Source organism: Heptranchias perlo, chromosome 17, assembly GCF_035084215.1.
Source record: "Heptranchias perlo isolate sHepPer1 chromosome 17, sHepPer1.hap1, whole genome shotgun sequence".
Taxonomy (NCBI): domain Eukaryota; kingdom Metazoa; phylum Chordata; class Chondrichthyes; order Hexanchiformes; family Hexanchidae; genus Heptranchias; species Heptranchias perlo.
The window spans coordinates 7,979,159-7,993,049 of NC_090341.1; the positions used below are offsets into that span (position 1 = coordinate 7,979,159).

At 43.8% G+C, this 13,891-nt stretch overlaps 1 protein-coding gene across 2 annotated transcripts in view; it reads right to left on the minus strand.

Annotated features, from left to right (window-relative positions):
• Positions 1 to 13,891, minus strand: part of prkar2aa (protein kinase, cAMP-dependent, regulatory, type II, alpha A) — a 279,167-nt gene that overhangs the window by 258,066 nt on the left and 7,210 nt on the right. The window contains exons 4-9 of one of the 2 annotated variants that reach the window (XM_067998424.1): positions 12,697 to 12,787; positions 11,630 to 11,747; positions 8,912 to 8,984; positions 7,684 to 7,793; positions 6,727 to 6,851; positions 831 to 4,980 (exon numbers count right to left, since the gene is read on the minus strand). In XM_067998424.1, the coding sequence (XP_067854525.1) occupies positions 4,918 to 4,980; positions 6,727 to 6,851; positions 7,684 to 7,793; positions 8,912 to 8,984; positions 11,630 to 11,747; positions 12,697 to 12,787 (580 nt within the window). In that variant the 3' untranslated portion in view covers positions 831 to 4,917. Of the gene's footprint in view, positions 1 to 830; positions 4,981 to 6,726; positions 6,852 to 7,683; positions 7,794 to 8,911; positions 8,985 to 11,629; positions 11,748 to 12,696; positions 12,788 to 13,891 lie in introns of those variants that run through there. The other variant, XM_067998425.1, reaches the window with a different exon arrangement.

The window sequence follows — 13,891 nt, forward strand, 5'->3', positions numbered from 1 at the left end:
CAGAATTTTTTCCAAAATTGGTCTAGGGCTATTTCGCCTCTCCGAGATTGCACGGCTGGGGGTTGGGTTGATGGAGCACATAGGTTGCACCCTGTCTGGATGGACCAGTTGGTCTTTCCCTGTCCCCTCTTTTCCATATGCTTGTATAACTAATCTAAGTTTTTTCAGACAAGGCCAATGTGAGGAGCTCCTGTACCTGTCCATATCCAGATAATTAACACAACTAAACAAAATATCATGACTGTTTATAATTAGCATAGCTTTTGATTAAAAATGCCTATCCACGAATAAAGGACATAGAAGACGACGTAGGGGTTATGAAGCTAGGTGTTTAATTGATTCCAAGATGACTTGCCTGGTGACGGGAGGCTGAAACTGGATTAATGATCTGACAGACAGATCTGCAGTACCTCAGGACACTGTTGATTAATTCTAGCTCAGCTCAGGAATGGGTTGTGAACGGGCAGTCCTGTCAGTGGGGGCTTTGATTTTTCCAACTCGGCAACAGATAACCCTACAAGCCCGTGCTCTGACCGCTAGTGCAGTCCCAGATGGATAAAGAGTGAGAAGTTTGCCACTGCACAGTGTGGTTTTAGCTGGTTAAACTTCAGTAGTACCTCCCTGCACTTGTCTGTACCAGAGACTTGTCTCTTGCCAACCTGTACCAGGTTCTCTGATGCTGAGGTTAAGTGGGATGCATCCCTATGGTGAGAATGGGATACCCTCCATAACAAGCAAACAAACTCGATTTATGTGGGTTTTTCAGTCATTTACCTTGGAGTCTCTAAAACATGGCAATAGGTATCTAAAACACACACACACACACTGGACACATTAAAAGCAGATTTATTTGGGTGTGAAACAGGATATTAAACAACAGAGACAGATTATTCTTATTAATTCAGTATAGATGAGGTAATTGGTTTCTGCATAAAAGGGATAAAGAATTCTGCAGACCTGCACTGGCACATTTCACTCATTTTAAAACAGGTAATTCCAGGGAGGCCTTTTGTGCACAATGGTGACTTAAATCCAATGCTCGTCAAAGATTGAATCTGCTGTAACACATCTATATTTATACAGATAACAGCACAACTCTATTACGTCGCTTCAATTATAAAACATTAAAAATTAAGAAATCAGATGACTCTGACAAAATCTCACTCCCCCCATCCCCACAAAATCAATTTATTTATAGATACCTGGCCAGTTAAAAGAACTTGCATTTATATAGTGCCTTTCACAACCTCAGGATGTCCTAAAGTGTTTTACTGCAAATTAAGTACTTTTGAAGTGCAGGCACTGTTGTAATGTAGGAAATGCACAGCAAGGTCCCAGAAACAGCAATGTGATACCATAACCAGGTAATTTGTTTTAGAGATGGTGATCGAAGGATAAATATTGACCAGGACATGGAGGATAACACCCCTGATCTTCAAAAAGTACCATGGGATCTTTTACGTCCACCAAAGGGGGCAGACGGGACTTCAGTTTAACGTCTCAGCTGAATGACGGCACCTCGCACCTCTCCTGCAGTACTGTGCCCCGAGTCAGATCGCCAATCTGGTGCTGAAATAGGGGCAGTTTTGTGCCAAGGGCCCTTATTTGTAAGAGATTGTCTGAACCCATTTCACACAGAATCCGTTCAGCTGGAAGGGATATTAAACCTATTCGTCTGTGTTAAATTTGAATCCAGGTATCAGAGGTGAAGGGGCAGTGCCTTTTCACACCCATGGTGGTTCTGTGCACACTAATGCATTTTACCACCTAGTAGCTGGACACAGCTTTGCTATTGACCCCATCACAGGATATCAGCATATAATCATAGAGCAGAGGCCAGGCATTGCACCAGTTATACAACCATATAGCCAGGGAGGAAGTCATCAGGTCACAGACTTTGGCAGGGGTGTAAGGGCATAACTCTGGGGCAAGGGGAGAGGAGGGAAGTCGGTTCCCTCCTCTCCAAAGTAGGGAGTAGTAACATCAAAATATTCATCAGGTGGCTGTAAACGGCTACAATTCTGCACAAACAAAACAAGAACAATTCTGAGGTAATATTAATTAGATCCTGCATCAGGCATCAAAATCAGTACCACCTCTTCAAAAAAATTGCATACAGATTACAGGCAAAAAGGCTCCTGCCTAGTTAATTGCATTGATAGTTGCATTTTTCTTTTAAATATACAATGCAAACATTCAGAAGTGCTTTACGGAAATGGTTATTTCCAAGGCCACTGGTATTTCCTGGAAACAAATTTAATATTTGGTTTTCATGGAAACAAATGGATGGAATCGGAAAACATGATCTCCAAAACATCGGTAAAAATCATGGAATCCCATTTAATGAACTTGACAAAAATCAATCATTGCGGCCCTGCAAATAAATTCCCAATCCAGTGACTGTTTTATTTCTCTTTTGCTCATTTCCTCCAGTAGGTTTTAACAGCAGCCTTATTATTAATAATTTAATTATCTGGATTTGTGCTCGATAATAAGAAAGCCTTTTATCGTTTGATCCGATCCACATGTGTCATTCAATCCCCCACCGTGTAGATCGCAGACTGATGGCTGTTGATGGGATATGATTGTAAATTACGGCCAGTACTTAAAACGGAAAGGCACAGATAAAAAGTTGAAATCGTTCCACGGAAATTACATTCAAGTGTCACGGTTTCATTAATGCATTTGAATAAAGAGAATTCAATCTCAGAGCGGGCAGTATATACCCCAGGGCTTTAAGGCCTGCACTTCCCAAAAGAGTGCAGCTTTTTTTTTTTTTTAAAAACAACATTCGGGATTCAGCATATTACCAGTAATTGGCATCCGTGCAGTAAAGCATCACCAGCCACACTGGAAAGACAGCACATTGTAAAAATAAGGCCAGATAGTAGTGTCTTCAAACACATCCCCCTCACATCCAGTTCTGACTCCATCGATTATTGCCGTAGCTCTTGTAGCCCTCTGCCTCATATGAACGGAAATTAGTATTTTTTTAAAAGACATTAGTAAGCACCCCGCCACCCCGATGGCCCGGTTGGTAAATGCACTGCCTGGTGGAGTACTGGCCTACAGTCAGGAAGGTTTCATATTTGATCTCTGGTCAGTACTGATTCCACTGATCTCAGCCATGGCAGTGATGGAATTGCAACAGCTGGCCTCAGTGTCCCTCAGGCGTTTTGTTGGTGGGGTGGGAGGGGATGATCAGCCAGGGGTCCCGGGTCTGGTTCATTATCCAGTAACCCCTGCTGGACGGTGTGCGCGCATGTGGACATCGGATGAGCGCAGCAGCAAGCTCAGCTCTGATTCACTCCTTGGTGAAATGGTCTGAGGACACTCGGGGTAGGCAGAATGGCCCCTTTGGAAGAGCCACCGGAGTGTTGCCAGCACCCATTGCTCCATACCCCACTACCAGTTTGTCTATAGAAAGGTCAGGAGATAAAACAGCAAAGCCAGTCCTTTGGATCAGAGTTTTGAGAAACCTACATGCCTACCACTGGCAACGGGAGCATTTTTATTTCTGTGTTTGTGCCAAATCGTTTCTGTCTTCTTCCAACTTTCTCATCCCATTTTAATGTCCTTCCCAATCTCCCTATGTCCCAGACCAAAGAGGACTGGTGAAACAACCTGTTATCTAGCGCTCTGAGGCAACTATTAAGATGCGTATGAGCACGACAGGTGCTGATTTTCCTCCTCTACCCGAGAGAAAACACCTAGCTTCCATTCTCTCGTGAACGGCACAGCTGAAACTGCAATTTCACATCCCAACATTCCACAGAACAGCTCGGTGTTATCCCCAAACCTTTTCGATCTAAAGATCCATCCCAAGCTCTCTTCACTGTCTAAGCTCTAATTTCCCACAGTGCCAAATGGACTCGGTGTCAAGATTCTAAATCAAAATTCAAGTACGTTAATGTTGAACACAAGTATGTTTAGTCACCGAGACAACGGTGTTCACAATAATAAACAAAGCAGTTAAATCAATGGAAAATTACAAATATAGCAATTAACCAATATTATAATGCCCCTTGATCTCTGGTGGGATGGTCAGTCTAAATCCACTCTTGAGAAACAGCAGGATTAATTGTAACATTAGAGGCAGTTAAATTCTGTAACTGAAATATACAAGTGCAGGTTCCAATAAGGTTCAAATTTGGAGGTTCAGGATAATAATCTGCATGGGGCCAGGCTAAGCTGGATCGGCACTGAAAGACAGAGGGCCGCCCGGCGCAGATCCCGAAGCCCATACAAATTGTGTTTTGAGAAGCCAAGAGGCAATGCTCGTTTCATAGTCCCCAGAGGACGAAGCACATCTCTCCTCTCAGACCCAACAAAACAACTGCAGAGCATTCCTCCCAGTGCAAATCTCTAATTCTTCCTCCAGTCTAAAATCAGTTTCATCCGAAAATGATACTCAAAATAAACTCATAGGTTTAATTGATGACGGGCCCCACCCAAAATATTAACCTACCTTTCCCTTCAGGCACTCTGCACATCCAGCATTTTCTGTTGTTTGTTATTTGCAGGTTTGTGTTGCAGTGGAAAAGGTTTAACAATGACAGTCGACATCAGTGCAAAGTAAGGCCCTGGGACAATGAGACTATCACCAAGAACCACTCTTCCACCAGCTTGATGTAGTTAGATCCATAATTCCCCTCTTCATGTACATACTGCATTCTTTACAAGTCATGGCTCAAAACCAGCTGAATGCCAGGGCTTTAATTGGAACCCACAGTCATCCGCTGAAGATAGTTAAGGCAAGTGTAAATATATTTCTTTATAAAATTACTATTATAAAATTTTAATGCAGTAACTATCAGATAATGAAATCCCAATCCTGATTCAGCATGTCGAAAAATAGTCACGCCCTTCTGGTAAGCTACTTCAGAATGTCAACATTGATCCATTAATGTTCCCCTTTCACATGCCAGGTGCAACCCAGTCCAGAAACTTCATGGCAACCTCAAAGCCAAGGAAACAGGCCTGCAAGAGAAACAGGAAAAGGGATGGAAAAAAAAAGTTGGCATTTTGTTTGGAAATCTGGTTAGTTTCATCACGACCAAACAATGTAGCAAAACCCAGAAACCATTTCAAATTGTGTCCAGGAATCCGTCAGATTTGTTGCAGTCTATTGTTAGATTTATCTATTTGTTGGATTATTAGATCACTATTTCTGTTGCTCCACACTAATAAAAACAGTTTCTGCAACAATAGCTCTGTTCTCACTGTCTTTCACAATTGAGAGACGAGTTCCTCGAGAATAGGAAGATAGGAACAGGAGTAGGCCATTCAGCCCCTCAAAATGTTCTGCCATTCAAATAGACCATGGCTGATCTGTACCTCAACTCCATTTACCCACCTTAGCTCCATATCCCTTGATACCCTTAACTAACAAAAATCTATCCATCTTGATCTTGAAAGCTCCAATTGTCCCCCAGTGCCCACAGTCTTTTGGGGGAGGGAATTCCAGATTTCTACTACCCTATGTGTGAAAAAGTGCTTCCTGAGTTCACTTTTAAATAGCCTAGCTCTAATTTTAAGGTTATGCCCCCCCTCTTGTTCTGGATTCCCTCAGCAGAGGAAATAGTTTCTCTTTTATCCTTTTATCGTTTTAAACACCTCGATCAGATCACCCCTCAATCTTCTTTGGCAATATCTGAGGGGGGAATGGGGGGGCGGGGGGGTCTCCGTGTGTGGGGATCAGGTCACATAGCAAAGTTCGAAAACCCCTGCTCTGTGTCAGAAATTATACGCTTTCCTAGGCTCAAACCCCAAATGATGGGCATCGTCAGATTTAGGACCAGCATACAAGGAAACTGAATACTTGCAAGGAACAACGTACACTTTTATAGCATCTTTCACACCTTCAGGATGCCCCAGAGTACTTAAAGCCAATGGATTACTTTTGAATGGTAGTCCCTATTGTTATGTAGGCAAAGGCAGCAATACTGAACAACAGGTCTGCTTTCAGGTCTCAGTCAGTGCTGCTTTTTCCTGGCTGCTGCTGGTGGTGTGACCGTCTCTGATTGTCCATCCCTTCCATGCGGGAAGCATGTGCTCTCAAGGCCTACTTATAGAATGGTCCAGGATGAGAACTCACTGCCTAGCAAAGTGTAGGCCTAATCTAGTGTCCTACTACTCTGCGGTGCCAAGTCTCAAGCACCCATTTAATCAAAATATTCTTTTTTTGAACTTAAAAAAAATGTCAATCTTCCCCTCCTGTGAAAGCATCGACTTCCTGCTGCTGCGTTTCAGTACTTCACCCGAGTGGTCATGATTCAAGCACAAGCCTTGATGGCAACGATCAGCATCTTTGACTTGGGTGGGGGGGGGTGCATGGTGGGAGGCTAATCAAAGTCCAATCTTATCCTCAACTGATATGCAGATTTGTACACTTCCAGCAGGAGTTGCTGGATAGCAGGAACCCTGGCTGAATTTCCTCTCTCTAACTCAGGATTACTGAGGCCAACCTCTATCAAAGGCCTGGGATACTCTTGCTTTGTTATGGCTCATCTACTGACTGCAGCCAATTGAACACTTCTTAAAAAGATTCCTAATTTCACAACAACCAGAATACAATACGGTACTCAAAAAAAAAACATTGTTGTAAAAAACAATTAAGCAAGATATATATTCCTCGTTTTCTGAGCGCTGCACATTTCCCTTGACAGTTGTATCAGAGAAAGAGTATTGGGCTCAGTTTCAATGATAATCACTGTTAGTCCTTACCGCATTGGCGGGGAAAGCCCGAAGCATGACAGCCGTGAAGCCTTTGTACAGAGAACCAATACCCTCTTCCCTGATCAGCTCTCTGAGAACATCTCTGAATCCATTGGGATACATCCCTTCAGGAGCTACGAATTGAGGGAAGTAAGGAAATTGAGAGCTTATTAGTAAGAATATTTCAACTTCATTAACCAAACTAAAATTTACTAATTACAAAGAATTACATAGTATTTTACAGCGCTGAATCAGGCCATTCGGCCCGACTGGTCTATGCCAGTGTTTATGCTTCACATGAGCCTCCTCCCACTTTACTTCATCTTACCCGATCTGCATATCCTTCTCGTATGTCCTGGATCCCAAAAAAGAACACAAAACAACTGAGGGGCATTTTATTTCCTCCAGTCTCAAGGTGCTGAATCATGTACAGTTTCACAGGTCCCAAAAATCCTACAGTGCTCCCTCCAAAGGGCCATTCCTCACATGAGTCCAGACAAGGATTGGCTATGAGCGATGTGACCACCCACTGCCAAGCTCAATTCTGTCCTACCCTGAAGTCCACACAAACACACACACACTTTCCAGCAGCAGCCACTGCATTGTGATCAGGAGTAGGATCCCTGGCTGATTACCCCAGCCACCCCTAGCCCATATACACACAGGGCAAATATCACAACCCCAGCTGAGATCGGTCAGCAATCTAATCTGGGACCCACTGGTTTATATGTTTAGTATCCCACAGGCCAGGCCTTCCTGCTCACCCATCCACCCCAGGCCGCGCCCACCCCCCACCATGCCTAGCCCTCGCCCCCACCTCCTCCCCAGACCAGGCCGTGCCTCCTCCCCTCCCCTCCCCCCCCAACCAGGCCGTGTCCATCCCCCACACACTAGGCCATGCCCATCCCCCACACCACATCTGCCCATCGGAGGGACTAAAAAGGAACTTCAAAAGAATAAACTGACCCGTCTGGAATCTGGACTTCAGCACATCTGGAGGAATTGCAACTGCCCAGTTGAAGATTCCGGCCATTCCTCCAGCGAACAGGACACGGGGAACACTCAGATCAGTCGCACTGCAGCAAAGGCAAAAAAAAAAGCAGTGATTCACGGAACTAAATTCCTGTAACCATTCCATTTCCTCACTATTTTCATTTACCATTTTCTCCCTTTCTTTCTTTGGCCTTTCACACAATACACAGGACAGAATTAGGCACCAGCCCACAGGCCTCTGCTTATGCTGATCTGTAACCAGTCGTTGCTAAATGTCTAACAGCAGCACATGGCGACTCTCCTGCCGTCTTTCACTCCCTCTCTGGGAAAGCGTTCGGAACCACTCCCAATGAGTCAGCATAGAAAAAAAAATCACTGGAAGGGACAAAAGATTAGCACCGACTCTCCTCTAATTCATCCTCCTTCCCTGAAAAGGCAGGACTAGAGAGGGAGGAAAATATGCCTGGTCAAACCTTGATCCCACTGCAACAGCCAGCAGACATAAAATACTATGTAATTCTTTGTTGTTTATAGTAAATCATATGGAGGAACCTCACACACAGCAAAGGAGTAGGCCATTCAGCCCCTCGAGCCTGTTCCGCCATTCAATTAAATCATGGCTGATCTGTATCCTAACTCCATCTACCCGCCTTGGTTCTGTAACCCTCCTTGCCTAACAAAAATCTATCAATCTCAGTTTTGAAATTTTCAATTGACCCCCAGCCTCAATAGCTTTTTGGGGGGGGAAAGAGTTCTTCAGATTTCCACTAGCCTTTGTGCAAAGATTGCTTCCTGACATCACCCCTGAACGGCCTGGCTCTAATTTTAAGGTTATGTCCCCTCGTGCTGGACTCCCCCACCAGAGGAAATAGAGTAAACAGAGAGAAAAACTATTAAATCCTTTAATCATCTTAAACGCCTCCATTAGATCACCCCTTAGTTAGATCACACATGCACAGAAGTGCTGTCACTCTGTGGCGTAACATGGTCCTGCGCTCATCATTATGCCACTTCTGTGTCTGTTCTTCAGGAACATTAAAGACACCAAATGTTACATAGCTGCTTCCAACCAAAAACGAAGCAGAGTAAAAATATCCCAAGTTGCTTTCCTGAGCTGGGAATCTAAAAAGGTAGGATCGCTACACGCTCAGAATTCAACCCCGCCTTCAAAAGACACATACAATATTATGCAGCTACTGACCTCTGTCCCTCAGGAGTAAGTGCATACTTCAGCCACTCATAAGTCATGAAGTACATTCCACTTGCAGGGACATCTAATAAAACAAAAAGAATGGTTAAAAATTAAAAGCAAAACATTCATACGGCTAACATAGGAAGACAAGGGCTCACCACGCCGTATATTTTAATAATCCTTCTCACACTTTGACCCTTCAACTTCTCTATCTGCCCATCACTAGCTTGATCGATACTATTGTGATCATTGCTCCTTTGAACTTTCCTCTTGTTCCTTGCAAGCTCCAAACACTTCTGCCATACACAAAGTTCTTCTTTCCTACAGCAAGAATAAAAGTGGCAGGTTTCGAGCAGCAATGACCTTAGTCATATTAATAAAACAGAAAAAGGCAAGAAAGAAATCCCTTTGTGGCCTTGTCCCTCCCTATCTCTGCAACCCTCCGCGATCTCTGCGCTCCTCCAATTCCGGCCTCTTGCGTCTCCCAGAGTTTCATCGCTCAACCATTGGCTGCCGTGCCTTCACTCTAGGCCCTAAGCTCTGGAATTCCCTCCCTAAACCTCTCCGCTTCTCTCTCCTCCTTTAAGACACTCCTTAAAACCTGCCTTTTTGACCAAGCATTATTCTTCTGTGGCTCGGTGTCAAACTTTGTTTGATAACGCTCCTGGGAAGCAACTTGGGATGTTTTACTACGTTAAAGGTACTATATAAATGCAAGTTGTTGTTGATGATGGAGAAGTTGAACGACTCATCCCACCTTCTCCCACTTTAAATTATTATTTCTCAGGACTTCAAAACTGTAGGACTCCTTTTTACAATTCCGGGTTTTACTCAGATATTTCCCTCATGCTCCAAGCCAAAGACCACTTCCACAAGCGAGCTCATGCTCCTTCCAAACCCAAGTGCGATCATACAAGCACAATATCTGGCAACGTAGCGTTGCCCAGAGAAAAAACGAAAAACCCGTCACTGTGCTTAGTTTACTGACACGTCACAAACCTTCTTGTCATCTCTTAGGCTTCAGGCTGAAACCATAAACTATGGATCAAGTTTATTTTAAAAAAAAGATAACCAGGTAACAATCAAGTGATCAGTCAATAGGTTGATAATTATGTATACAGCTAACAGGAAATATTTGGAGAAGAACCTATTCAAAAACTTCTAGCTCAATTAGGAGCAGCTAGATACAAATCCATTTGTTACCCAGTAGTGAAACTCCTTTAGATTCAATGGACTCTTCACAGAACAATGTAACCCGGGAAACAATATGGCAATTAATGCCTTCCTGATGCAAATTAGACAGTTTGTCACTGCGATTGTCTTGGTACTGATGAATATTCAGCCAGACTTCTGTAGTAAGCAAAACCTAGATGGAACAATCCAGTTTTAGAGATTATTATATAAATATTTTAATTTCTTTATAATCCCAGATGTGATGAAGCTGGCTATTCATCACATCCCTTACCTGCCTCTTTCTTCTCTTCCTCCTATATCATACAGCTTTTTAATACCCAAGTTTGACATCACCAAACTACAACTTTATGAGTCACCTCATCTTCTCAACCTTGATTAAGTCTTGCGCTAGAGGAGTTGGCCCATCTCAATAGCAAAAATACTGAAGGAAGCAAGGGCACAAAATATACTCTGGGTGGGGGATTTCATTGCCCAAGAGTGGCTTAGTAGTACCGCCGATGACCAAGCTGGCCTCGTCATGAAGGACGCAGCTACCATACTGGGACAGCATCAGGTGGTGAAGGAACCAATATGAGGGAGTAACCTACTTTACTTCATCTTCACCAACCTGCTGAAACCCTTCTCAAAAATAATTAATTTCCCATCACAGTTTCAATTGACACACAAAGTTCAGGGCTAACTGGAGACAAAATACCAAGAGTGGAAATCTGAATCAATCATTAGATAAGTATATTATTTAAATGGAGAGATATTTCAGAACTGAGGTACAGAGGGATCTGGGTGTCCTAGTACATGAATCACAAAAAGTTAGTATGCAGGTACAGCAAGTGATTATGAAGGCAAATGGAATGCTGTCATTTATTGCAAGGGGAATGGAATATAAAAGTAGAGATGTTTTGCTGCAGTTGTACAGGGAATTGGTGAGACCACATCTAGAATACTGTGTGCAGTTTTGGTCTCCTTATTTAAGAAAGGATATAATTGCTTTGGACGCGGTTCAGAGAAGGTTCAGTCAACTGATTCCTGGGATGAGGGGGTTATCTTATGAGGAAAGGTTGGACAAGTTGGGCTTCTATACACTGGAGTTTAGAAGAATGAGAGGAGATCTTATTGAAACATCTAAGATTCTGAGGGGACCAGAAGGGGTAGATGCTGAGAGGATGTTTCCCCTTGTGGGAGAGACTAGAACTTAGATGCACAGTTTAAAAATAAGGGGTCTCCCATTTAAGATGGAGATGAAGAGAAATGTTTTCTCTCAGAGGGTCGTGCGTCTGTGGAACTCCCTTCCCCAGAGAGCGGTGGAGGCAGGGTCACTGAATATTTTTAAGGCTGAGTTAGATAGATTCCTGATTAACAGGGGAGTCAAAGGTTATAGTAGGTAGACGGGAAAGTAGGATTGAGGTCACAATCAGATCAGCCATGATCTTATCAAATGGCAGAGCAGGCTCGAGGGGCCGAATGGCCTACTCCTGCTCTTAATTTGTATGTTTGTAGATGTGCAAATAAAGAACCAATGAAGGTTAGTTACTATACCTCTCATGAGGGTGAGAGCAGTCCCCTTGTAGATACCCCTAATGCCAGATGTGCTGTAGATTTGTTTCGCACAATCCAACGGGCCAGCATACTTCTTGTCACCAGAACTTGCCTGGATCTGAAAAATTGTACAACCAGTTATAAACAATATTAAAAAAAAACAAGGAAAAGCTTAATCCCAAGGAAACCAGACAGTGGGAAAGAAGGACCCCAAGATATTAACTACCTACATTGTGTCCTTGTTTAAAAAAAAAAGGAATATTTTACCAATTATTTGGAGGCTTGGTCCATAACATATGCAGGCAACCTGCACTGGCTGAGTTGGTGAAGGCAGCATTAATGTAAGCTACACAGACCAGATGACCCCATGTTTGATCGTTGGTCTGTGCTGAGTGGACCAACGACAATTGGCTTCGACCTCACTTGGCTGGGGAGCAGCAAGGTCAGCCAGAGTTCTGACTCCTGATCCCGATTGGGCAGCTCATGTACGTGCAGGTTGGATGAGGACAGGATTGGGTTTGGCTATGCTGCTGCTACCCCCTGTCACCCTCTCCTTCCCCCTGCCCCCCCCCCCCAACTCCACAGCCAAACACACACACCAGAAATGGTGAGGCACAGGAGCACCTGTGGAACATATTTCAGAGTTTTTACTTCTATATGTTTCACTTTTGGTCCATGTCCTTAGTGTATTTCAAGATGTAAATACTTTCAATCGTGCATCTTTTTCTGCTTGCAGCACGAGTTAGTGCTTTCAGGGGATGAGTGCAGTGAAAAACACACGAGTCAGCAACTGATCTAAATAAAAACCTAGTATTTCTTAAATTAGTTAATGCTTCCATCCTCCACCCCATCTGCCCGCTGTTCATAGAGGAGCAAAGGGGAGGGTCCTCATGACTGGGGCAAAATGAAGATCGATCATATTTCAGTCAGCCACTTTTGGGTGAGTTTCTTTTAAATTAATTTTCCTAAAATTAGATATAGGATATACTTTTGGCTAGTCTTTCAATGATATAGCTATTTCAGGCCTTCATCTTGGAGTATTCCTTTAACTAGTAACCAATTCCTACCTGCAGAAGACACTTGATCCTTTCTCCTGGTGCCATGATCGCAGTGGTGAAAACCCCAGACAGCATCCCTGCAGCAAACACCTGTGGATACCTGTCCAGCAAAACACAAATGGTGGGGCTGACAGTCACTCCTAATCACTTCAGTTCGATTATCATTGAGATAAATAGATAGATTTTTGGACTCCAGTGGAATCAAGGGATATGGGGATCGGGCGGGAAAGTAGAGTTGAGGTTGAAGATCAGCCATGGTCTTATTGAAAGGTTGAGCAGGCTTGAGGGGCCGAATGGCCTACTCCTGCTCCTATTTCTTATGTTCTTAGATGTCCAACTATGGTGAGTCTGACCCCTGACACGTAACAAGGCTGTAGCTGGGACATTGGCTTGCAACGTCAGGGGCTGAGGAGAGCACGAGCGATGCAGGATTCTCCCGGAGAGATAGTAAGTAAAATCAATACGTCTCTTAACCTACTGGAATACCCTGACTAAAAAAGACTTGCATTTCTATACCGCCTTCCAAGACCTCAGGACGTCCCAATTAAGTGCTTTAAGTGTAGTCACTGTTGTAATGTAGGAAACGCAGCTGCTAATTTGCACACAGCAAGGTCCCACAAACAGCAATGTGATAATGACCAGATAATCTGTTTTTTTAGTGATGTGGGTTGAGGGATAAATATTGGCCAGGACACCGGGGATAAGTCCCCCTGCTCTTCCTCGAAATATGTACGGAGTCGTACAACACCAGGTTATAGTCTAACAGCTTTATTTGAAATCACAAGCTTTCGGAGCTTTGCTCCTTCGTCAGGTGAGTGAACCTGACAAAGGAGCAAAGCTCCGAAAGCTTGTGATTTCAAATAAAGCTGTTGGACTATAACCTGGTGTTGTACGACTCCGTACAATTGTCCACCCAAGTCCATCCCCGACATCTCCACATCATTCCTCGAAATAAGAATGGAGTGAGATCTTTTACATCTACCCGAGTGTGCAGACGGGGCCTCGGTTTAACGTCTCATGCGAAAGACGGCACCTCTGACAGTGCAGTGCGCCCTCCCTACTGCACAGGAATGTCAGGCTAGATTTTGTGCTCAAGTCCCTGGAGTGGGGCTTGAATCCACAACCTTCTGACTCAGAGGCAAGAGTGCTACCCACTGAGCCACAGCTGACACTGACTAATTCCCAGTGGACCACAGAATCAGCT